General features: G+C 42.1%; 1 protein-coding gene across 2 annotated transcripts in view; it reads left to right on the top strand.

Moving 5' to 3' along the window:
* Positions 1–24529, top strand: part of LOC105610484 (zinc finger protein 791-like) — a 40127-nt gene extending 15598 nt beyond the window's left edge. The window contains exons 1-4 of one of the 2 annotated variants that reach the window (XM_015095807.3): positions 4468–4650; positions 19912–20038; positions 20220–20280; positions 20623–24529. In XM_015095807.3, coding sequence (XP_014951293.1) covers positions 4621–4650; positions 19912–20038; positions 20220–20280; positions 20623–22270 — 1866 coding nt within the window. In that variant the 5' untranslated portion in view covers positions 4468–4620 and the 3' untranslated portion in view covers positions 22271–24529. Of the gene's footprint in view, positions 1–4467; positions 4651–19911; positions 20039–20219; positions 20281–20622 lie in introns of those variants that run through there. The other variant, XM_042249878.2, reaches the window with a different exon arrangement.
* The last annotated feature ends 1564 nt before the right edge of the window (positions 24530–26093 follow it).

The raw sequence follows: 26093 nt of genomic DNA, 5'->3' as shown, positions 1-26093 counted from the left end.
GAGATTGAACTCAGGTTTCCTGCATTGCAGCCCTTTAGAGACTTCTAAATAAGTTCTGGAACATACCATTGTTTCCAAGTTCCCTACTGTGATTAAACATATGTCTTCTGATGTAGTGGTTCATTATGGCTAAGAGGAAAGTTTTATCATCCCATGATCTGGTCTCAGTATTTTAATGAGCCTGTGTCCCTGGGCTCTGCCCTTCTCTGGTGTGATAAGAAAAATGTTTGGTCTTTGTCCACAGTTCTTAGCAAATATTTCCCAAGGCCCTTGGACTCTGAGTGATACCAGTGATGTTGTTTTTAGTCGCTAAGTCGTTTCCGACTCTTTGTGACCCCATGGACTGTGGCACACCAGGCTCCAGTCCTCCACTACCTCTGGGAGTTTGCTCAAATCCATATCCGTTGAGTCAGTGAGGCTATCTAACCATACCACCTCTATCAGTGATAAGAGCATCTTATGTTGTAATGAGGCAACTGTTTCCAAGCCCCTGGATGGCTTCAGGGTAGGGATTTGGTCACCAGGTGACCAGGCAGAACTTTCAGCCCAGTTCCCAGACTCCAGAGAGGAAGGAGGTGCTGGAGATTGAGTCCTTCTCCAGTTGTCGACATAAGAAAACTCTATGGAAACCCCTAAAGCTCAGGATTCAGAGAGATCTGACTTGGTGAACCCATCAGTGAGCCAGGAACCTGTCATGTGTGTAGATAACATGGAAGCTCCCTGCCACCCCTACCCCAGCCACTTTGCCCTGGGCACCCTTTCCACCTGGCTGTTCCTGATAAGAGAGTCAGGAATGATGGAGCACACACGCATGTCTCAAACATAAATACACCAATAGAGGGGCTTCCCAGCTGGCTCCACTGAGAGCCCACCTGCCAATGGACACAGGTCCAATCCCTAGGTCAGGAAGATCCCCTGGAGAAGGAGAAGGCAGCCCACTCCAGTATTCTTGCCTGGCAGATCCCATGGACAGAGGAACCTGGCAGGCTGCAGTCCTTGGGGTCACAAAAGGGTCAGACATGATTTAGTGACTAAACAACAACCCCAATACAAAATAAAAAGTTTTTAAAAATCAAATAAACTGGTAATAATAAGTAGTGCTTGTCTTCATTCTGATAGCTGCTCTAGACAATTAACAAAGATGAGATGTTGTCCAGGGAACCTCTAAATCTGTGGTGGGTCAGGCAGAAATGTGTTTAGCCCGGCCCCTGCCCACTTTGCAGCTGGCATCTGACGGTGGGTACAGTCATAGGATTCAACCCATAAACTGTGGAATCTGATGTTAATTCTGGTTAGTTTGTGGCAGACTTGAATTGCACTGCAGGACACCCAGTTGGTGTTGGAGAATTGGAGTTGTTTTAGAAAACATACCATGTGTTTGCTGAGAGGTCAGCAGAAAGACTAGTGGAGAGTCCAGTTGACTCTTTGCCTCCCTCCATAGCACTGCCCTCTGGCACTGGTAGGATCCCAGTTGGTTAGCCTCTAATGACATAAATTCTTTTTTTTTTTAATTTTGTATTGGGGTATAACTGAGTAACAATGTTGTGATTGTTTTAGGTGAACAGCAAAGGGACTCACCCATATGTGTACATGTATCCATTATCACTCAAACTCCCCTCCCATCCAGGCTGCCACATAACACTGAGCAGAGTTCCTTGTGCTATACAGCAGGTCCTCATTGGTTACCAATTTTAAATATAGAAGTGTGTATAGATCCATCCTAAACTCCCTAACTATCCCTTCTCCCTGTTTTTTCCCCCAGCAACTATAAATTCATTCTCTAAGAAACATTCTTTTGAGGACAAGACTTGTTAAGAAGAGCAGAATATTGTAGGCATATTTCAAAATGGCTATTTTTCAGTCTCTTTCCAATTTTGGAGACAGTACTTCACCCTGTGACCTCAGTCCTTTGATAGATTAAAGAAGAGTCATTGATTTTTAAGTTTCTTTGCTTTTTATAAAAAGTCTGTTTGTTGAGGATGGGACCGACCTCTCAGCTTAACCTTTTAAGCTCCTTATCTGCTGATCCGAGGTCTCTAACTCCATTTTTTAATGTTTAACTGCTGATATCTTCTTCCTGAGTGGAAAAAACCCAGTTCTTCCTACCTGGGCATCTCTTTTACTTTTACCCAGAACTCTTCAGTCCTGATACTTCCAGTCACCAAATATGTGAAGGTTTTGCCCCCACAATAAGTAATTCTCTGTGACACCAGTGGGGTGTCCTACAACTTAACTCAATCCTAACACTATCTGCCCTGGGACAGCATCAGATTCTACAGGTTAAGAGCTAAGTCTCACAAAACTGTCAGCACTGCCCCCTACACACAATTTCAGATGCCAATCACAAGGTCCCCAGATTACTCACAACTTCTGTCTGACATGGCTACAAATCAGAAGTTCTCACAGGCCCCTTCTTGGGTTCTGTTTGCAAGAGCAGCTCACAGAACTCAGAGACACACTGAAATTATTTATGCATTTACCAGTTTATTAAAGGATATGATAAGTGATACATAGGGTGAAGTCTGAGAGAGTCCCTTGGAGCTGGGGTGCATCACCCTCCCTGTACATGGACCACCAACCTGGAAGCCCTCTGAATCCCCCCATACCACTGGGATTTTATGGAGGCTTCCTCATGTAGGCATGATTAATTGTTAACTTCATTTTCAGCCCCTCTCCCTTTCTGGAGGATGAGGGTGTTGGGCTGAAAATTCCAAGCTTGTGATCACGACTTGGTCTTTCCGGTGACTGGCCCCTCACCCAGGAGCCCAACCAGAGTCACTTCAATAGAATGAGAGATGGTCCTAGTGCTCTTATCCCTTAGGAATTGTTAAAAAAAAATATTTATTTGGCTGTACTGGGTCTTAGTTGCAGTATGCAGGATCTAGTTCTCTGACCAGGGATCAAATCAGGCCCCCTGCATTTGGTGTGGGGAGTCTTAGCCACTGGACCACCAGGGAAATCCCTCCCTTAGGAATTTACAAGGGTTTTAGGAGCCCTGTGCCAGGAACAAGGGTCAGAGACATATATATTTCCTATTATGTGACTGATGACAACTTTAAAGTCTTACCCCTTCTTCCCTTTGTGCCCCAAATCTGTACAAGGTGATAAGAAAGGCTATATGGGATCTGCCACCATAGCCTACGCCCCTAACCACAGCTTAAAAAAAACAGGCCAAAGTCCTCTCCACTATTCAACCAACCCTTGGGTGGAGGTCCACATTCTGCCTTTCTCTGTAGGTTATAGAGAAAGTAACTTGGTATTTATATATACTGTAATATTGTTGTTTAGTCCCTAAGTTGTGTCTGAGTCTTGCAACCCCATGAGCTGTAGCCTGCCAGGCTTCTCTGTCCATGGAATTCTCCAGGCAAGAATACTGGAGTGGGGTGCCATTTTCTTCTCCAATATATACTTTAATAAACTGTACTTATTTGTTCTATTGATAAATCCTCCAGATCTTTCCATAGCAATACCCTTTGTTTATAAAAACTACATATGACGATGAGTTCAGGGAACCCATCCTTTCTTAGTTGACACTTGGCTTCTTACTGATTGTTGTTGCCAAAGCCATGAGTGAAAACTCAGATTGCCACTGTACAGGACAAACTAACATACAAATTTTGCTTGTTGCCAACCTTAATTACTACTTAAAATTTGTATCAGCATGTAAAGCAATTATCCTTCAATAAAAAACAAATTATCAGCAAATATATTTAGAAAAGAATATGCAAAAGGTTTCCTGGCTAGATTTAGTGATAATTGAAACATCCTGGGAATCTTCATGAAAATTAATAAATGACCTGTGGGCATTGGTGAGAGGGACTCCAACCTTCCCATGCCTCATTCATCACCAACCTGCCCCTTACATGATGGCAATTGTGATTCTCTGTTTATTCTTCATACCTTCACCATTTTTTATTTTTCACTGCAATTTTCTCTCAGTTTTGCCTCCTTTGACCTTTCAACGAATAAGTATGAAAGAAATTACATTGAAAAGTCTTCCAGTGGTTTCTCGGTCTGTGTTTCACACATGCCCTGAAGCTTCATGGCTGGTCTAGGATTGTGGGGTTCACCCTCCCACTTGAGCCAAGTGCCCCCGAGGATGGGGTAGGGTGAGGGGCCTTTTCAGTCTTTCAAACGAGGGAGGGTAGGTAGGGAAGAATGGGTCTCTCACAGCAAATGGTCAAAGATCAAAAGTGGGGCGAGACTCATTATTACACATGGTGAGGGCACTTCTTAGTGTCCGTTTTGGGGAAGAAGTGTCACAGTTCCGTGAGGGCCTCGCGGCCATCTGGTTCAATGCAGTGACCATGGAGGGGACAGTTCCGGCCTCCCTGCCAGGTCAAGGTCCGAGCAAAGACGTGACCTCCGGCCTGCTGTCACTCAGGCACGGCAGGGCGGGGCCTTGCGAGCTGTCCAATCGGGAGAGTCGCCGGTTACGTACGTGTGAGCGCCTGTAGGCGACGCTCCAGTGTCGGGCGTGGGTGGCGTGGACTGCGTGCTGGTTCCCATTCGCTCCTGCAGCGCAGCAGATCCCCCTCTCCGTGTCCTTAAAAGGCTCCCGTGGCTCCGCGGCATCCTCTGTCAGTGTGACCTGCGCTTGCCGCGGCAGTCGTGGAGTGGATGACTGGGAAGCCAAGAAACCAAAAAATGGTGAGCTGGGGGAGCCGGGTGTTGGAAGACTAGGGCTGAGGGACCTGCTGGAACTGGCCGTGGTGGGACCCGGGCCTCCCCGTGGTCAACTTCGGACCCGTGGACCCAAGACCACCCACCCCGAGCGCGGCACGCAGTGCACGGACTCAGCGGGCAGTTGGGACCCGGAGCGGCCTCTCTGCTCACCGCTGCGGCTATGTCTGCTCCAGGTTGTGTGGTGTCCACGGAGAGGGTTGTAACGGGACAATCGTGACTCAGTATTCGGGGTCCCTGCATGAGAGGAGCAGCGGTCTATGGGGTCCCTCCTTTCTCCCCGGGGTGGGGGAACTCTTATTTCCCCTCACTTTTCAAATGTATGAAGAAGAACAGTGTCACAAATCCACGACCCTGTCTCCCTACTCCAGCTCTTCCCAGGGCAGGAAACAAATGCCTAAATTTCCAGATCTTTTCCCGATATTCCCAAACGCCATCTTCCCCTTTTCAGTTCTTAGCTTCATTATTAACTACTTGCCCTCCGTGGTGCATTTCAGGCTACGCAGTATTTTAAATTGTTTATTATTAATCCACAGAGCCATGAATGACTCTTTAAAGTTTAGGTTTTTTGTCTGTGTATGTTTTCCGTGAGAAGAAACCAGAAATTAACCACCGGGAACTACACTGTATTTAAGTCTTGTGCCGTCCCCTTCTTACTCCGCCCCACAAGCTTTCCCAGCCACAGACATCCTATTTTGTTTAAGCCCTTTGGGTGGAGGTTCCTCTTGGGAGACTCCTGGGTGATCGGCCTTTTCATCATAGTTCCAGGTCAGCCTTGTCCCTCCCTGAGTTTGTGACCTTATTCACTTTTAAGCCTTTTTTTTTTTTTTAGCTGTATGGGTCCTAGTTGAGGCATGTGGGATCTAGTTCCCACTAGATCCAACCAACGATTGAACCCGACCAAGGATTGAACCTGGGTCCCCTGCAGTGAGAGCGCAGTCCTAGCCACTGGACCACCAGGGACGGCCTAAGTCTCCATCTTTAGTAACTGTAAATGTATTTAGTCAATAGATCTTGAAAGAGAATATAAAATATTTCCAAAGGGGAAGAAAGAGGTGAATTTCAGAAAAAAATATTCCATTATACCATTCCATTAGTTACATTTTTTCTTTTTTTGTCACATAACTGACTAAGTAACATTCAAAATCTTTTTTTTTTCTTATCTTCAATTATTATTTACAGTTTCTTGCCATGGAAATGATAATTGGCTGACATTTACTTTCTGAAAGGAATAGATATTTGTGTTTTGTTCTTAAAATAGAAAAAATGCCTTACAGTTTTCCTCCCTTCTTTATACATAAATACTGGGTTGAATGGTTCTGTTGGCTTATTCAAACACTGGGGATGTGTCATTTAAAATATCAATGGAGTTCATGGCAATGACAGTGGGAAGCCCAGACCTATGGGCTCTTAGCTCTTAGCTAAGGCCCCCTTGAGCCTGCAAAGGGAAGTACTCAGAGGACCAGTTGTTCTGTCTGGGGAGCCTTCCCCTGCAAGTGTCCTACCTGCTCTCACCAACCATGGAAGGAGCGTTTATAGTGAGAGAAGATACAGCCCTGGTAAGGTGGGGATGCACTTGTGACGGTGGGGGATACAGAGTGACACCCTGAGACCCTAACTGTTGATTACCAGGTTGAACTTTGCACTGTAACTGTATGTACGAACTACTTAGAGTGATTTGAGTGTGTTGAGAAAGTCTGTGGAGGTCAGAAATTGTGTCTCCTTGGACAAGAGTTTATGAATTGGCAAATTCATTTAAGTTAAAACTTTACATTGAATCTGGTGAAGAGTTTTCTCACATGTAAGGATTGAAGCCTGGAGAGGGAGCATTTGTTGGAGCCTCCAGAGTTCATTTCTCTGGCTGTTCAGGTGGCTGACCCTCATCACTGGCACGCTCTCAGTTTAGTCACTCAGTCGTGTCTGACTCTTTGTGACCCCATGGACTGCAGCATGCCAGGCTTCCCTCCTTCACCATCTCCCGGAGCTTGCTCAAACTCATGTCCATCGGGTCGGTGATGCCATCCAACCATCTCATCCTCTGCCATCCCCTTCTCCTCCTACCTTCAGTCTTTCCCAGCATCACAGTCTTTCCTAATGAGTCAGCTCTGACACACTCCAGGGGTTGTATTCCCACAGTGGGAGATCTGGACCTCAAGCCTGGGAATCTGAGTTTCTTCTGAATTATAGGGAAATAGGCTGCTAATCTCACTGATTCAAATATTTGCATTTCTTTCCTTGTATACATTTATATATTGAATGTTGCAGGGTTTTTTAAACATTTTTTTGATGTGGACCATTTTTAAAGACTTCATTGAATTTGTTACATTGCTTGTTTCATGTTTTGATTTTTTGGCCCTGAGATATGTGTGATCGATTCTCAAGCTTTCAGTGTATGTTAACAGAGAGACAGTGGGAATAAGACAAAAAACTCTGGAACTAAACAGAATATTCCTTCCTTGTAGGCAAGAGATCCTCAAGATACGAGATGGGTGTATTTGAGTTCTTAGGTGGCTTCTACATTTGTAGGTCAGTTTTTTGTATGTGCTGTCCTTAGAGAACTTTGAAATTTTAAGTGTTACAGTACTGCTGAAGCAAATGAATTCATAAGGAAAAGTATTCAAAATGTACGTAAAATCGCTGAAAATCCTAGTATATTTAATGGATTACATGCAAATTCCTCATGCATTACCTGTGCAAATTCCTCATGCATTACTTATTTCTGAAAAAGCCCCCAGAGTGAGCTATAAGAAGCTATGATGCCCCCTTGTTATTTTTGTTAAAAGGAGATTTGAAACTTCTCATTTTTTATGGTTTAAACTTTTATAAGGGTTAGCATTTAAAGGAGTAAATCTTAGAAGGGTTTCCTCTATAGATAAGTAAAAACTACTAAACTTAAAAAGTTCAAAGCAAAAGTAAGTTAATTAAAATAAAGGCTATTAAATATAAAGATATGGTATATGCATATTACTCAGCTAATTTTAAATCATCATGGGAAGGTTAGCAAAAATCTGTAAGATAAGACTGTCAAAGGTAGACTCATGCCACGGCATCCTGGCCCCTCAGGTGGTCTTGCTTCAGCTGCTCCCAAATAACCAGTGTAGATCATTTTAAGGCTTTAGTGAAATTTTTTTTCTTCACAAGTTTAATTTCTGGCCACACTGTGTGGCATGTGGGATCTTAGTTCCCCCACTGATTGAACCCACACCCCTTGTGCTGGAAGGCAGAGTTTTAACCACTGGACCACCAGGGAAGTCCATTTCTTAAGCATCTTGATTTGGTGTTTATCAAAAAAGAAGCAGTTGCAAATGCATATTTTTCTTTCCCACCTTTGTCATGAGTAGTCAGACATTTTTTTTTTGGTGTTTGTTTCAGTTTAAGCCCCACTGATCTGTTAAATGACAAAAATACAATTGAATAAATGTTAAAGGTTTAATTGGTTTTATTAAGTGATTGAATCAGACAGCATCCCATCTAGGGAATGGAAAGGTGTCCAAATGGAAGGCTTAGATGGGTAGAAGGCCAAAAGGATATGGAAAGAGTGAATTATCTTGCTTTGAGGGATAATAAAAACCTATATGGCTGATTACCTCACTGGCGCTGGCCAGCAAATTAAAAGCAAAAATAAGCTCAGACTGGTTTAAGATGACATTCCTGGGGGAGATTATTTGATGCTCAGCCTTCTTTGTGACCCAATTCTCACATCCATACTACTGGAAAAGCCATAGAGCTTGACTATACAGACCTTTTTTGGCAAAGTGATGTCTCTGCTTTTTAATACACTGTCTGGGTTTGTCATAGCTTTCCTTTAGGGGTCTGCTGTTTCTTTTTAACACCTTCCTTTTCCCTTTGTGCCCCAAGCTGATAAGAAGTCTGAGTCCTCCGCTCTAGAGATGACAGGAGATTCTAGCCACACAAGCTCCTGGCTTTGGGCAAGAATTTTTGTCTCAGTCCCAACCTCCAACCACAATGAACACCCAGACAAGGCTCCTTTCTGAAGCCATTTCAGTGCTGCTTTAGAGGAAGGAAGATCTGATCCAGTGAATCATAAATGAAATTTTAATTTAGTTTCTGCCACTGGAAAGTTATATTGATAAATGGAACCCCACTGACCTTTATTGCTAATTACTTAATATGGCCCAATGTAAATAGGGTTTTGAAGGATGGAAAACCATTATACAAACTGTTTAATGAGGAAGTGATTAACCCCTCCTTTTAATTGGCATATTTGGTCTATTCACAAACCTGGAAAGAATGAATGACGTCTCACATTGGATTATGGCAACCCTGAGGCTGTCATTTCACCAAATAAGCCCCAATTCCTAGCCCCCATCATTTTGGAAATGACTGACTCCATCCACTCAGCAGCTGCTAAATATCCTGCCCTCACAGATTTGGCTAAGTCATTTCTGTTCAGTGTCTATTTCAGCAGCCTCTTAGCACACTTGGCCTTCACCTTTACCTGGTCACCCTCAGAGAACCTCAGCACCATTGCCACAGCACATGGTCTCTGCAGTCAGGGTCTGACCTGCACCACCATGTGCCATGAGCATGAGTGATGTGACATTAATGACATCTCTTCTGAGGACATCAGAACATAAAAAATGTTGAAATATATTTCAGCTCATTTAAGCTATTACTTGTAAAATGGCCCACCTGGAATAGCTCCTGCAAAAAAAAAAAAAAAAGGCTGTGGACTCTGGTAAAACTGCCAAATGACAGGCACTCCCCTCCGTGCCATCAGACCCTGAGTCACAGAAGAGGCTTCAGGGACCTCCACTCCTGCCTCTGGAGGTTCCCGTCAGGCCTGAAGCTGTCCACAGGCTTCTAACCAAGGTCCTGCCCTGGCCTTGCACTGTAGGCCATTCGAGCTGCAGTTACGTCTCTTGACGGAGCTGTGCTGAAAACAGATAGCCCTGAAAATGGGACCTCCCATCCAGATTCCCATTAGGATTTGGAACCCTGTAAACAGCACCCCAAGAGCTCAGCACAGCTGTGGGGACCCCCTAAGACAAGATACAGTTGACCTTTGGACCCCCACCATAACCTAGCTGCAGGAGGGGTGGAGGCCCCTTGCCAGATGCTAAAGGTCATCACCCCTTCTCAGACCCCTAGGCTCCCTGTGGGCTCCTTAGGATTCCCTGAGTGACGAGCAAGGGGAGTTCACAGACTTCAGAACAACATCTCCACATTCATACATGATCCAGGTTTTCACCCCTTAGTTGGACATCCTGCTAAAGGAGGGTACTCAAGGGTCCACAGTGGACCCAACATCAGCCTGTCGTCTTAGCCCTGACCAGCAGTTGGCTTGGAGAGCATGTGTTTAGAGACCCCTGGGCAGTCGTCTAAGAGTGTGTGATAAAAGAATTCTGGGAATCTCTTGCCTAACAGGTATCCCCGATATATATCAAGGTAACACTTGTCTGTATATATACTGAGGCCTCCCCAGGACACTCTTACCCACATCAGAGCACATCCATTGGAACACGGTATTCAGTGGGGTTTTAATTCTCTGTCTGCAGGGTGCAGGCCTTTATAAGAGTGCCATAGTGACTGAAGTAACTTCAAATCAACTGAACGAAGATGCCCTTTCTCAGTCATCTGAGATGAATATTAATGCCTTTTTTACTTCATCTTTTTTTTCCCTGATAGATGTTACCTTTCTCTACAGCAGTTTTAGGTTTATAGAAAGCCTGGTTACAAAGTACAGAAAGGTCACACTTAACCTCTCTGCCATCACTTGGTTTTGCCGTGTTTTATATCTTGTATTTTTGTGGTACATTTGTTAAATTCGTTGAACCAATGCTGATACGTTATAGTCCACAGTTAGGACAACGTTGACCCTTGTTTAGACAGTCTGTGGGCTTTGGCAACGTCAAGTGAGCTTGTTTCTGTCATGTCCGTGTCATGTATTATACTTTCGGGCCCTGAAAGTCCCCTGTGCCCCCCCTATTCATTGATTCATGCCTCCGTCCTACCCCCAAATCCCTGCAGACAGAGATTTTTCATTGTCCCATGGCTTTTTCCCTTTCCAGAACTGTGGTTGGAATAATACAGTATGTAGCCTTATCATGTTGGCTGCTTTCACTTAACAATATGATTTTACGGTTCTCTGTTTTTGGTTTGATACCTCGTTTCCTTTTAACAGTGAATAACATTGCATTATATTGATGTTCCATTGATTATTTTTCCATTCACCTGTTGGAGAATTTCTTGTTTACCTGTAAGTCTTGGCAATCATGAGTAAACCTTTTATAAAAAAGTTTTATGAATGAAGATGTTTTGGGTGGATTTTTTTTTTTTTTTTTTTTTGGCTGTACTGGGGCTTCCTTGCTTCACCAGCTTTTCTCTAATGGAGAGCAGGGGCCACTTCTAGTTGCTGTGTGCAGACTTCTTGTGGTGGTAGCTTCTCCTGTGGCGTAGCCTGGGCTTTAGGACACAGAGGCTGCATGTGGTTCCCAGGTCCTAAAGCACAGGCTCAGTAGTTGTGGTACATGGGTCCAGTTGCTCTGCAACATGTGGGATCCTCCCACACTGGGGATCGAACCCTTGTCTCCTGCATTGGCAGACAGATTCTTTACCCCTGAGCCACCAGGGAAGCCTCTGTGATGGTAAGTTTTCAACTGATTCGGTAAACTACAAAGGAGCCTGGTTGCTGGATTATACAGTTAAGTATTGTAAGAAACTGCCCATTTTCCCATGCAGGCATACTGTTTTCCATTGCCACCAGCAGTGAGTGAGGGTTCCTGTCACTCCACATCTTCTCCATCCTTTAATGCTTATTCTCTGTTCTTTTTAATTTTAGGATTTTGTAGCAAGTTTCTAGAAATGATATTCTTCTTCTTTTATTTGTAATCTAATGACATATGCCAAAGCCTCTGATTGTGTGGATCACAATCAACTGTGGAAATTCCGAGAGAGACGGGAATCCCAGAGCACCTGACCCGCCTCCTGAGAAATCTGTATGCAGGTCAGGAAGCAACAGTTAGATACGGACATGGAACAACAGACTAGTTCCAAATAGGAAAAGGAGTACATCAAGGCTGTGTATTGTCACCCTGCTTATTTAACTTATATGCAGAGTACATCATGAGAAACGCTGAACTGGAACAAACACAAGCTGGAATCAAGATTGCTGGGAGAAATATCAATAACCTCAGATATGCAGATAACACCACCCTTATGGCAGAAAGTGAAGAGGAACTAAAAGCCTCTTGATGAAAGTGAACGAGGAGGGTGAAAAAGTTGGCTTAAAGCTCAACATTCAGAAAACGAAGATCATGGCATCTGGTCCCATCACTTCATGGGAAATAGATGGGGAACAGTGGAAACAGTGTCAGAATTTCTTTTGGGGGGGCTCCAAAATCACTGCAGATGGTGACTGCAGCCATGAAATTAAAAGACGCTTACTCCTTGGAAGAAAAGTAATGACCAACCTAGATAGCATATTCAAAAGCAGAGACATTACTTTGCCGACTAAGGTCCGTCTAGTCAAGGCTATGGTTTTTCCTGTGAGCATGTATGGATGTGAGAGTTGGACTGTGAAGAAGTCTGAGCGCCGAGGAATTGATGGCTTTTGAACTGTGGTGTTGGAGAAGACTCTTGAGAGTTCCTTGGACTGCAAGGAGATCCAACCAGTCCATTCTGAAGGAGATCAGCCCTGGGATTTCTTTGGAAGGAATGATGCTAAAGCTGAAGCTCCAGTACTTTGGCCACCTCATGAGAAGAGTTGACTCATTGGAAAGATTCTGATGCTGGGAGGGATTGGGGGCAGGAGGAGAAAGGGATGACCGAGGATAAGATGGCTGGATGGCATCACTGACTCGATGGATGTGAGTCTGAGTGAACTCCGGGAGTTGGTGATGGACAGGGAGGCCTGGCATGCTGCGATTCATGGGGTCGCAAAGAGTCGGACACGACTGAGCGACTGAACTGACTGAACTGAGCTGACATGAGACATGAGCATCTTTTCTTATGCTTGCTTACCATCTATGTGTCTTGGTGAGGGGTGTGTTCTGATATTTTGTCCATTTTTAATTGTGTGGTCTGTCTTACTGTTGAGTTTTAAGAGTTGTTTAGATATTTTGGATGGATGCTGGTCTTTTATCAGATAAGTGGTTTGTAGAGATTTTTCTCCCAGTCTGTAGCTTGTTTTCAGTCTCTTAACCCTGTCTTTCATGGAGAAAGTTGTCATTTTAATGATGTCAGTTTACTCATTTTTTTTCTTTCATCAATCCCTCTTTTGTTGTGTTAAATCAAAAAACTCATCACCAAACTTAAGGTCACCAAAAAAACTCAAGGTCACCTAGATTTTCTCCTGTTTTTTTTCCCCCAGTATTTTTTTTTAAATTGAAGTATAGTTAACTTATAATGTTGTAGTTACTACTGTATAACAAAGTGATTCACTTACATATTTTTAATATCTCTTCCATTATGGTTTATCACAGGGATATTGAATATAGTTGCCTGTGCTTTATAGTAGGAGCTTGTTGTTTATCCATTCTATACATAAAAGCTTACATTTGCTAACCTTAACGTTGTAGCTTATTTATTTTATACATTTGTACCTCTTAACCTCCTACCCTTGTCTCCTCTCCCCACTTCCCATCCCCACTGGTAACTGCTAATTTGTTCTATCTGTGAGGCTGTTTCTGGTTCGTTATTTTCATTTGTTTCCTTTAGATTTCATCTGTAAGTGAAATCATGCAGTATCTGTTTTTCTCAGTCCGACTGACTTAGTGCCCTCCATCTACCCATGTTGTTGTAAATAGCAGAATTGCATTCTTTTTTATTGTCAAGAAGTATTCCAGTGTATGTATATACCACATCCTTATCCATTAATGGGTTGATGGATGACATTTAGGTTGCCGCCATATCTTGGCTGTTTTAGATAAGGCTGCTATGAACACTGGGGAGTGTGTATCTTTTTGAAAGTGTTTTCATTTTCTTCAGACATATACCCAGGCTTGGAATTGCTGGATCATTTGGTAGTTCTTGGGCTTCCCCGGTGGCTCAGTGGTGAAGAATCCACCTGCCAGTGCAGGAGATGCAGGTTCAATCCCTGGGTTGGGAAGATCCCCAGGAGAAGAAAATGGCAACCCATTCCAGGATTCTTGCCTGGGAAATGCCATGGCAGTGGAGCCTGGCGGGCTACAGTCCATGGGGTCGCAAAGAGTCGGACATGACTTAGTGACTAAACAACAACAGTAGTTTTAAGTTTATTGAGAAACCTCAGCACTGTTTTCCCTATTAGTTGGCACTAATTTTGCTACTAAGAGTATACAAGGGTTCCCTTTTCTCCACATCCTCACTAATGTTTGTTATCTGTGGTCTTAATGGTATCCATTCTGACAGGTGTGATGGGATCTCTCATTGTCTTGATTTGCATTTCTCCAGTGATTAGTGATGTTGAGCATCTTTCCATATGCCAGTTTATCATCTCTGTGCCATCTTTGGAAAAATATCTACTCGGGTATTTTGCACATTTTAAAAGTTTTTTTTTTTTTTTTTTTGGCTGCGCCATACAGCACGTAGGATTTTAGTTCCCCAACTAGGGATTGAACCTGTGCAATAACCTGTGTTGGAAGTGCACAGTCTTAACCACTGGACCACATGGGAAGTCCCCCTTTTGCTAGTTTTTAATCAAGTTATTTTTTTTTCTGGGAGTTGTATGAGTTGTTTCTGTATTTTGGATATTAACCCCTTATGGCAGAAAGTGAAGAGGAACTAAAAAGCCTCTTGATGAAAGTGAAAGAGGAGAGTGAAAAAGTTGGCTTAAAGCTCAACATTCAGAAAACGAAGATTGTGGCATCTGGTCCCATCACTTCATGGGAAATAGATGGGGAAACAGTGAAAACAGTGTCAGAATTTATTTTGGGGGGGCTCCAAAATCACTGCAGATGGTGACTGCAGCCATGAAATTAAAAGACACTCCTTGGAAGAAAAGTTATGACCAACCTAGATAGCATATTCAAAAGCAGAGACATTGCTTGCCAACAAAGATCCATCTAGTCAAGGCTATGTTTTTTCCAGTGGTCATGTATGAATATGAGAGTTGGACTGTGAAGAAAGCTGAGCACCGAAAAATTGATGCTTTTGAACTGTGGTGTTGGAGAAGACTCTTGAGAGTCCCTTGGACTGCAAGAAGATCCAACCAGTCCATTCTGAAGATCAGCCCTGGGATTTCTTTGGAAGGAATGATGCTAAAGCTGAAACTCCAGTACTCTGGCCACCTCATGCGAAGAGTTGACTCATTGGAAAAGACTCTGATGTTGGGAGGGATTAAGGGCAGGAGGAGACGGGGACGACAGAGGATGAGATGGCTAGATGGCATCACTGACTCGATGGATGTGAGTCTGAGTGAACTCCGGGAGTTGGTGATGGACAGGGAGGCCTGGCGTGCTGCAATTCATGGGGTCACAAAGAGTCGGACATGACTGAGCAACTGAACTGAACTGAACTGATCAGACATTAACGTTTGCAGATATCTTTCTAATTCAGTACGTTGTCTTTTCATTTTCTCAATGGTTTGTCAATGGTAAGTTTGATTAGGTCCCATTAGTTAACTTTTGCTTTTGTTTCCTTGACCCCACCCCCTCATCCTGTGTTCCACATTTTTCCCTATGCATCTCTTCTAAATTTGGCTGTTCCTAAGTTGTATCCTTTATCATAAACCAACCATAGTAAGCCAAGTGTCCTCCTGAGTTCTCAGAATTATTCCAGTAAATTAGCAAACCTGAGGGAGTGTCAAGGGGATCTGTGAATGTACAGGCAGCTGGGTAGAAATGTCAGTAGCCCAGGAGCCTTGTTTGTGGCCAGCAGCTTAAATGGGGACAGTCTTGTGGCAGTGAGTGTTCAATCTGTGAAGTCTAATGCTAACTCCAGGGAGCGTTAGTATTGACCTGAATGGGTGGACACATATTTTGATGACATAAAGTTGGAGCGCTAGTGTTAAGAGATGCCACATATTTGATGTAAGGAGGGGGAAAAGACCTGTCACTGTCACAAGCTCTTTTATCCTCTACTCTCACATTTGGGGAGCAGGAATACCCTGGGCATATTTTTAAATGGCTGCTTTTTTGTCTCGCTGATTTTGGAGACAGCAGTGTCCCCATTACCTAAATTCTCTGATGGTTCTGGGTCTAAGAAGAGTTGTTGGTATTTAGTTAGTTGGTTATTATCTTGTGAGGGTGCTAAGTGCTAGCTTCTAAACTCCTTACACAACCGAACAGGAACCGGAAGTCTCTGACCTCAATTTTTTTTTAACATTTTATTTTACATTGGAGTATAGCCGATTAACAAACACTGTTGTGATAGTTTCAGATGAACAGCAAAGAGACTCAGCCATACACAAACATGTATCTGTTCTCACCCAGACTCCTCCCATCCAGGCTGCCACACACAGAACATCGAGCAGAGTTCCCTGTGCTATACAGTAGGTCCTTGTTGGTTTTCCATTTTAAATATAGCAGTGTGTACATGTCCATCCTTGTCTGCTGACAGCTTTGTACTTTTATCCCTCCTTATTCCACTGTGGGTGCCCCACATCTGACCAAATACTAAGAAAACCTGAGGGTTCCTGCCTTTGGTGCTGGCAAGCAAGTCCATGGTAGTTTCTGCCCGAGAGTATGCAAACTCTCACCCTAGCCTACCCTCTAATCTCAATTTTAAAAAAAAAAAAACAGGCCAGGCGCCTTATCTTGCTCTCTGAAGGCATTTCCCATGCTTGAGAAGCCCACCCTCCCCTCCCCAGACACTTCCATTATAAAAATAAGAAGTGTCATACTCTCTTGCTATTGAGTACATGTCATCAGTCTAGACATCTGAGTCAAATCTTAGATGTGGGCCACATGCTTGTGCAGGAGACTGTAAGACTTACAGAAGAGGGAATGTGGTTTTTATAGTGTAACACTACTTAATTATTCTATTGAAAAGTCCTTCACATCTTTCCATACCAGTTCATGTCACCTTTTATATTTGTTTATTAAATACACAGATAATCTGTTTTTGACTGAGCTGGCTCTTCCTTGCTGCCTGCGGGCTTTCTCTAGTTATGAGAAGAGGGCAACTACTCTTCATTGTCAGTGCGTACACCTCTCATTGTAGTGGCTTCTCTTGTGGAGTGTGGGCTCTAGGGCATGTAGGCTTCAGTAGCTGCAGTACGTGGGTTCTAGAGCATCAGCTCAATAGTTGTCGTACACAGGCTTGGTTGCTCTGCAGCATGTGGGCTCTTCCCAGGTTAGGGATCTGTGTCTCCTGCACTAGAAGGCAGATTCTTTACTGAGCCACCAGGGAAGCCCCACCCTTTTATTTTTTAAAAGTAAATGCAAGAGTGAGATTATGTAACAATTCTTTCAAAATAGACCTCTGTCTTGTTCGCAGTTTGTGCTGCCAGAATCTGAGTTAAAACTCAGATTGCCACATCACAGGGCAAACACAGTAAAATTATGTTCTTCTCCAAACTTCATTAATTCCTTTTTTTTAAAATCATCACATATATTCCAAAAAAGAATGTACAAAATGCTTTATTGGAGAAGGCAATGGCAAGCCACTCCAGTACTCTTGCCTGGAAAATCCCATGGGTGGAGGAGCCTGGTGGGCTGCAGTCCATGGGGTCTCGAAGAGTCAGACACGACTGAGCAACTTCTCTTTCACTTTTCACTTTCATGCATTGGAGAAGGAAATGGCAACCCACTCCAGTGTTCTTGCCTGGAGAATCCCATGGACGTGGGAGCCTGGTGGGCTGCCATCTATGGGGTCGCACAGAGTCAGACACAACTGAAGCAACTTAGCAGCAGCAGCAACATCAAGAACATCTTTCGTATTTTCATCTATCTCCTTTACTGTTTTCCAACAAAAATAAAATTTTTCCATGAAGACTATTAAATACCTCATTCATTCTTTTTTAGTACCTAATTAAATGTGTTCTTAAAGAAGCCAGATGCAAGCTTCTAGATATTCTTTCCTGGTGTAATTACATAGGAGGGGTTCAGTCCTACAAGCAGCAGGTTGTGACGATACGTGTAAAATACTAGCTCACTAGAAACAATACCCAAGTGATTTGGTCGGGGCGGGGGTGGTGCAGATCACATAAGTACCCTCTGCTGAGCATAACAAAATTCAGACACTGAGAATGAAGAGAATTTGTGATGTACTATAAACAGTTGAGACACACCAAGCCATTCTTACCAGTTAGGTTGGTGGAAAATGAAGTGAAAGTATTAGTCGCTCAGTTGTGTCTGACTCTTTGAGACCCCCATGGACTGTAGCCTGCCAGGCTCCTCTGTCCATGGAATTCTCCAGGCAAGAATACTGGAGTGGGTCGTCACTCCCTTCTCTAAGGGATCTTCCCAACCCAGGGATCAAACCCAGGTCTCTTGCATTGCAGGTAGATTCTTTACTGTCTGAGCCACCAGGGAAGCCCTAGGTTGACCGAATCACTTATAAATCCCAGTTCTCAGATAACCAACGAAGGACAAACACTGTGAGCAGGCGTTCCCAAGAATCAGCCCTCCCAGGCCTGCTAATGTGACTCTTGTGCACACTTTGTAATAGGACACCATTAGGAGCAAGCACTGTAGACCCACTATAGAAAGAGTAATTAGAGCTGACCCAAGCAAGAGGTGGTTACTTCCTTACAGGTTTAACAACAACATAAACACGTGAAAATTATTTCAGCATTTCTTCTATGATCACTGAAAGTCTTACTGTTCTATAATGGTAGGGTCCAGGGCACCTTGAGAGAAATGCTACATGAATTAAAGAAGTGTTTCCATTTAAGACCATCAGTTCCTGTGAGAATAACAAGAAATGGGGATTTCTTGTTCTGTTCCATAACTGAATGAAGAAATCCTACCATTGTAATGACTGCGTGGGAATCTTCTCTCTCTCCCATCCGTGTGGATATCATCAGTAGGTTGGTTAGTGGTGACCTTTACAGAGACCAGCGTTTAGAGAAATTACGTGGCTGAGAGATTCCTCTGCCCAGAGGCTCAGCTGTTACTTTCCTGTGTACCACAGGAGGCCATGGAAATGAGAGCAGTGGGGAGGCTGCCTCTTGAGTGAGTGGCTGGTTGAGAATCACTGCCTCCTATAACTGGAGAAGGGAAGCTTTATGTTCTTTTAGAGGAAAGCACTACTGAACCCTTTGTATTTTATAATGACAGGCACATTCACCATCAAGCCTTTGTGGTCTTCAGCAGACTCCCTTGCAAATTGCAATTATTCATTTCCTCAAGGTCCAGGGTACATTGTTATGATTTTGCCAGAAAAGGCTCTTCTGGCATCTTCGCAGTGTATCCACAAGGATGTGGTAAAGATGGTGTGAAGCTCCTCTGAAGCCCATAAATATAGATTTTGTCTAAGTTGCCATGCCTTCTCTCATGCCTGAGCACTAACTTCAGAATAGCTTCCTAGTCCCATGAAATAGGACTGTGAAATAAAAAGGAATAACTGAATCTCTGTCAAGTAAGTAAAAGTTAATACATTCCCACAAGATTATTTTCATTATCTGATCACTACTACTATTTTTTTTTTTTTTAATTTTGGCTGTGCTGGGTCTTTGTTGTAGCACATGGGATCTTTAGTTGTGGCATGTGGGATCTAGTTCCTTGACCAGTGACTGAACCCATCCCCTGAATCAGGAGTGTGACATCTTAGCCACTGGACCACCAGGCAAGTCCCCTGCATCTGACTGCTTCTAGTAGCCTGGATTACTTCAGGACAGTATGGCCAGCTGGGCCTAACAATAAGCTGGATTTACATAGGACTCTTGGCCTCTCATGTTTGATGATGGGAGTAGAAGAAAAAACTTCCAGTTCTTCACTGTTTTTGTCCATTAAAACCTCATGCACATGTGACCCTGTGCTTAATGGAGTACTGTGTGATATGGTGGGTATTAAAGGAGGTGAGTTTTTCTCTGGCAGAACTGACAGTCTTAAAATGGAAATATTTCTTTCATTTGGAGTTCACATTGCTCCAGCATACTCTGGACCCTACCATTAAAGAATAATAAGACTTAAGTGATCATAGCACAAATTTAGAAATAATTTTCATGTATGTGTTCATGATGCTGTTAAGTTTGTGAGGAAGTGGTAGAGAGTAAGAATTTTGATTATTAGGTCACAGAATAAGTTTCATAACAGCAGCACATGTAAGCTTATGGATGGACTACAGATTCCCAGTACTGTCCATCTCACCCATCTTCCTGTACACATATTTGTGATGTTTTAGGACCCAGTGGCCTTTGAGGATGTGGCTGTGAACTTCACCCTGGAGGAGTGGGCTCTGCTGGGGCCTTCACAGAAGAAACTCTACAGAGATGTGATGCGGGAAACTTTGAGTAACCTGGCCTTAATAAGTAAGGATGATGACATTCCTTCACTTAGAGAACAAGTGGTTCCTGCCCATCAATTTTGTTCACAGATTTGGAATGGGGAAAGGGAATTCTTTGATAAATAAATCATAGTTTGAGGTCATCATAGATCTGTGAAGTAATAATTTTCCTATAATTTACTGATCTTTTGGGGTCTGCATTTTAGGGGATAAATGGGAGGACCATAACACTGAAGATCAGTACAGAATACAGGAAAGAAATCTGAGGTGAGTTGCACTTAAAATGGGAAGCTGTGTCCCATATGGGAATCTCATGTCATGAAACAAAAGGGCCCGGTTTCAAACTTATTTGTCAGAAAATTTTAATGAAAAATGTTTTCTTTTGTCATGTTGTTTCCCAAATAGCTTACTTTGAAACATGTTCAGAGACTGAATATATAAATATCACTATGATAATAGCAATGGTTGAGCTTCTTACAGAGCATTCACTATATTCACTTTTAAAAACTATATAGTGCATAAAACCCTACACTTTGCTTGTAAATGGTAAAAATGTAATACTAGTATTCATTATTAAATCAGTGTGTTTCTGATTTCTTTTTTTAACAGATGTCATACGTTACAGAGACTCTGTGAAAGTAAAGAAAGTAGTCAATGTGGAGAAAACAGCAGCCTTATTCCAAATCTTAATCTGAACACGAAAAATTCTACTAAACCATGGGAATGCAGTGTGTGTGGAAAAGTCTTCATGAGTCGTTCATCCCTTAATAGGCACCTGAGATCTCACACTGCACCCAAACCATCCAAGTATCAGGAATATGGAAGGAAGCCTTATAAATGTAGAGTATGTGGGAAAGCCTTCAGTTATCTCCAGCCTTTCCAAAAACATGAAAGTAATCATGGTATAGAAAAATCCTATAAATGTAAGGAATGTGGGAAATCCTTTAGATATCGTCAATCTGTTCGAAAACATGAACGAACTCACACTGGAGAGAAACCCTATCAGTGTAAACAGTGTGGAAAAGCCTTTCGATACCATCAAACCTTTCAAACACATGAAAGAACTCACACGGGAGAGAAACCCTATGAATGTAAGCAGTGTGGTAAAGCCCTCAGTTGTCCGAGTTCCTTTCGAAGCCATGAAAGGACTCATACTGGAGAAAAACCCTATGAATGTAAAAAGTGTAGTAAAGCCTTCAGTTGTCCCAGTTCTCTTCGAAAACATGAGAGAACTCATACTGGAGAGAAACCTTATGATTGTAAGGAATGTGGAAAAGCTTTTATTTCTCTTGGAAGTTTTCAAAGACACATGATAACACATACTGGAGTTGGACCTTATAAATGTAAGGACTGTGGGAAAGCATTCAATTGTCCCAGTTCATACAGAATACACGAAAGATCTCACACTGGAGAAAAACCCTATGAATGTAAACAATGTGGTAGAGCCTTCAGTTGTTCCAGTTCATTTCGAACACATGAAAGAACTCACACTGGAGAGAAACCTTATCAATGTAAGGAATGTGGAAAAGCCTTCCATTGGCTCACCACTTTTCAAGTCCACGTGAGAACTCACACTGGCGAGAAACCATATATATGTAAGCAGTGTGGTAAAGCCCTCAGCTGTCCCACTTCCTTTCGAAGACATGAGCGGACTCACACTGCAGAGAAACCCTATGAATGTAAGCAGTGTGGAAAAACCTTCAGTTCTCCTCTAGGTTTGCAAATACATGAAAGAACTCACACTGGGGAGAAACCCTATAAATGTGAGAAATGTGGAAAAGCATTCGTTTCTCTCACAAGCTTTCGAAGACATATGATGACACACACTGGAGATGGACCTTATAAATGTACGGAATGTGGGAAAGCATTTAATTGTCCTAGTTCATTTCGAATACATGAAAGAACTCATACAGGAGAGAAACCCTATGATTGTAAAATATGTGGTAAAGCCTTCAGTTGTTCCAGTTATGTTCAAGTACATGAAAGAACTCACACTGGAGAGAAACCCTATGAATGTAAGGAATGTGGGAAGGCATTCATTTACCGCACAACCTTTCGAGGTCACTTGAGAGTGCACACTGGTGAGAAACCATATAAATGTAAAGACTGTGGGAAAGCCTTTAGTCGACCCAGTTCATACAGAAGTCATGAGAGAATTCACACTGGAGAGAAACTCCTTGAATGTAAGCACTGTGGGAAAGCCTTCAATTGGCCCACATCCTTACATAAACATGTCATGAGAATGCACACTAGATAAATTATAACTAATAAATACAGCAGAGTTCTCTAGCTTAACAAACACATTCAAAGTCATGTTAAAACTACTGGAGAGAAATGCTGTAAAGTGTAAATAACATGGGAAAGCCTGATGTGGATTAATTCACATATAATAGTACTCCAGAATATTTACACGAAAGAAATGTTTTAAAAGTTAAAAATATATCCTCTTTATTAGTGGCTTATTCTGAAACTCAGCCTTTAGTTACGGATTCTACTTGTTAACTTTGCAAATGAAGACTGAGTTGAAACAATTCTGTAAGAACTCTTTAAGCAATAGTACTTAGCAAGCTTAGTGGGTAGTATTTTTCTCCTTAAACTAGCTTATAGAATTTTTGTCTTTCCATTTTGAAATCTGTTGGCACCATGGGTGAACTGGAGTAAAATGTAGTGTGCCAACATTATATAATGTGCCAAAATATATAATTTTTAAATTGTTCTGTAAGTAAAGGGGTCATGGAATAAATGACACTGGTAGTTGTTGGGATTTTCCTATTGGCTTCCTGTAGCAGGTACTGGATATTTCTTACCCACTGTAAATATTCTTCTTTCGTTAGAAAAACTTTTGTCAAAAGAGCCTTTTTCCATTTCCCTTGCTAATAAATAGTTGGCATAAAGTGTAAGTATGCAGAGTTTATCATAGCATATAATCTTATTTGACTTAGTTATACCTTTTCTCTCAACTCTGGCATTCCATCTGACTGTGATTTGGGTAATAGGCTTTACATTAAAAGAAGAGACCCATGTTAACATCACCTGCATACTTAAATGAAGCAGCTTTACATTGTTTGTGAGTTTGGTTATTTTAGATTTAAATTTATAACTACAACACCTTTGCAGTGTAGTGACATTTCTGCCCCCCGAAGAGCACATTAAAAATCCTCCTACCAAAATAAAAAAAAAATCCTCCTACAATATTCTGATATCACCATTTAGGATCTCTTTTATCCATAATACAGTTAGAATAATTATATATCTCTGAAGTCAACTAGTGGCATTACCATCCCTCCATTCATATTCAGCACCTACTATGTGCCTGTGCTGTGAATACAACAGTGAACATAACTGATGTGGTTTCTCCTCTCACAGGGCTTCAAGTTTATGAGATTAAAAAGTAGCTAGAAATGTCATGCTGTTAACATTTAAACTTTTATTTATTTTTGTAATAACAGACCAGTAAGTCTTTATATTTGTGAAAAGAAGAGAGACCTGTGACAAGACCATAAAACATAGAATTGGAAATGGTCTGTTGGAGTGTGTTCTGTCAACATGAGTAATATGCAGTGACCTACATTTTCTAGAACCTGTTCTTTTTAGGGTTCCATGATAGAATTCAACACTAGCCTCCCTTGCATGACATCTGGAAGGCAAAGTGAAGAAGGCCTTAGTTTTTGACCCACATAGGAATTTCACATGTACCTGGTTCCAGCCCATTTTCCTAATTCTCGGCCCAGCCAGTCCAGAGTATCCTGGTTCCCCCCACCTACATGACTACCACTTTCTCAGACCTATTCCACAACAAAGATCCACCACAGTTTGGATTCTTCTGTAAGTGCTCATGTGTCCACTAGGCAACAAATTTAAGACTGTTGTGGCTGGAAAAGTTTTGTGATGCACTGACTCCCCTCTTCTCTATATTGTATTTGTAGAAGGTCTAATTTTTGTAGTAAACACTTGGTTCTGTTGATCCTGCTAGTGACCGAGTGCTCCTGATTCCACAACAGTAGCTATGATGGCGCAATCAAAAGGAACACATGATCCTGCTGTGTGTTCTTCTACTGCACTGCTCAGTGATATCTGTGACCCAGTCCTTCCATGTGAGAATCAGCACCTTCCTCTTATCAGATACATTGTGGCTATTTCCAATTACTCAGTTGAACATAATTCCTCAGTACATTTTCAGTTATGTTTAATTGTATGTGACTGAAAACGATGTTTCTTTTTTTGTATGTTTTTTAGGTCTAATGCTTCTGTAGATTTTTCTTAAGAACTGTTTTATTAACTCTTTCAAAAAACTTCTATACTAACAAATATTAGGATATATTGAAACATCCCATTGTAATTGTGGATTTTTACATCAACTTGGTTTTTTTTTTTTTTTTCAGGTTAATCGTTAAACATTTTGACTCAGTATTAAACCATGTATATTTTTCTTTAGGCAGATTTTATTTTTCCATAGTACAATTTTTGTCATGAAATGGATTTCTCATTTGTTCTTAATTAAAAGTTTTCAATCTTTTTTGTTAGTGCCTTCTTGCCAAAAACTGCCAGGTTGGAGGGCATACATGTATACTTATAGCTGATTCATTTCACTGTACTGCAGCAGCTAAGACAACACTGTAAAGCAACTATACTCCAATAAGAAAATAAAATTTAACTTTAAAAAAACTACCAGATTCACACTTGTATTCAAATAGGGTGGAACAAATCATAATAAGGATGGCCACAAAGCATAAATGATAATAGGGTTGTATAGGTACGAGATTGTCCAAAAAGTTGTCTTATAGGATTTGGACTTGTGTTAGGTATTATCTCCTTTTCGAAATTTCAACTCAACTGAGGCTTTATGAGTTTTGATAAACTGTCAAGAACACAAACCTAACAAGGGATAAAGACACGGTTACTAGTCCAAGCAGGGCTTTCTTGCTCAGAAACCATGCTCTTGATGCTCATTTTTCAGCATCACTCTTCTACTAGGCACTGTAGGCTCAAAACATACACAATTTAGCATATATAGGGTGCTGTACACTCCAGACATATGGGCATGAAACAAGTTCTTGAAATTGTGGTACTCAAATTTCTGGGGGGAAAGAGATGGTTAATAGCACAGTCTGGGTTTATAAATGAAAATTAGGGCTGTGAAGAAAGTAAACAATGCAGACTTAACATGGTGGTATAATGGATAAGAATCTGCCTGCCAGTGAAGAGGATGTGGGTTCAATCCCTGGTCCAGAAGATTCCACATGTCTCAGAGTAACTAACACCTGGTGCCACAACTACTGAAACTGGCACGTCTAGAGCCGGTGGCACCACAACGAAGAGTAGTCACCCCTCGTTGCAACTAGAGAAAGCCTGTGTGCAGCAACAAAGACCCAGCACAACCAAAAATAATTTTTTTAAGTAAACAATGCTATAGGATAATAAGGACACTGGGAATGTGTGTCTGTGGAGGGCTGGGGCCTCAAAAGTGAGGAGGTCATCACAGATCATTTATTTCCACCATCTTGCATCTTAAACACTGAGGAATTGCTTGGGTGCAGATGTAAAAAGTAGGGGGCAATATTGACAGTCCTGCATTCCTGGGATTAACAGTAATGGTTTCCTATAGAGACATGGTTCATCTTCATTTTTGCCATAGTTAAAATTTTTACTGCATGCAATAGTAACAATGAGGCTTTATTGCATGTGATAGTAATCATACTTAACAGAATGAAGAATTAAAGACCTGAAGAGAAAGGACTTAGCCCCCAACAGGCCTTTCTTGCAACCCACCTTAATTAGGAAGCACCCTCTAAGGCTGCACCTGCCCTCTGCCTATACACAATTGGAGAGAAGTGAGAGGGCTCACAGGATCTGTCTTGTAAGTCAAGCATACCTGCACCTTTTATTGCATATCATTAGGCCACTGCCAATGGTCTAGCTGTCTGGTCCCACCACCAAGAACAACTTCTTATCCAAGGTCACCCCTTTAGGAATAAAGAACTCATAACATCTTGCTTCACAATTACCCAAACATAAGTTCAGGTCACAAACATCCATGCACATAAAAAATCCTCAAAGCTTCAGAGGCTCATTTCAGTACA

Source organism: Ovis aries, chromosome 5, assembly GCF_016772045.2.
Source record: "Ovis aries strain OAR_USU_Benz2616 breed Rambouillet chromosome 5, ARS-UI_Ramb_v3.0, whole genome shotgun sequence".
In the NCBI taxonomy this organism is placed as follows: Eukaryota; Metazoa; Chordata; class Mammalia; order Artiodactyla; family Bovidae; genus Ovis; species Ovis aries.
Note: the sequence above shows the minus strand (reverse complement) of the source record. Positions and strands in the feature narration are given on the sequence as shown.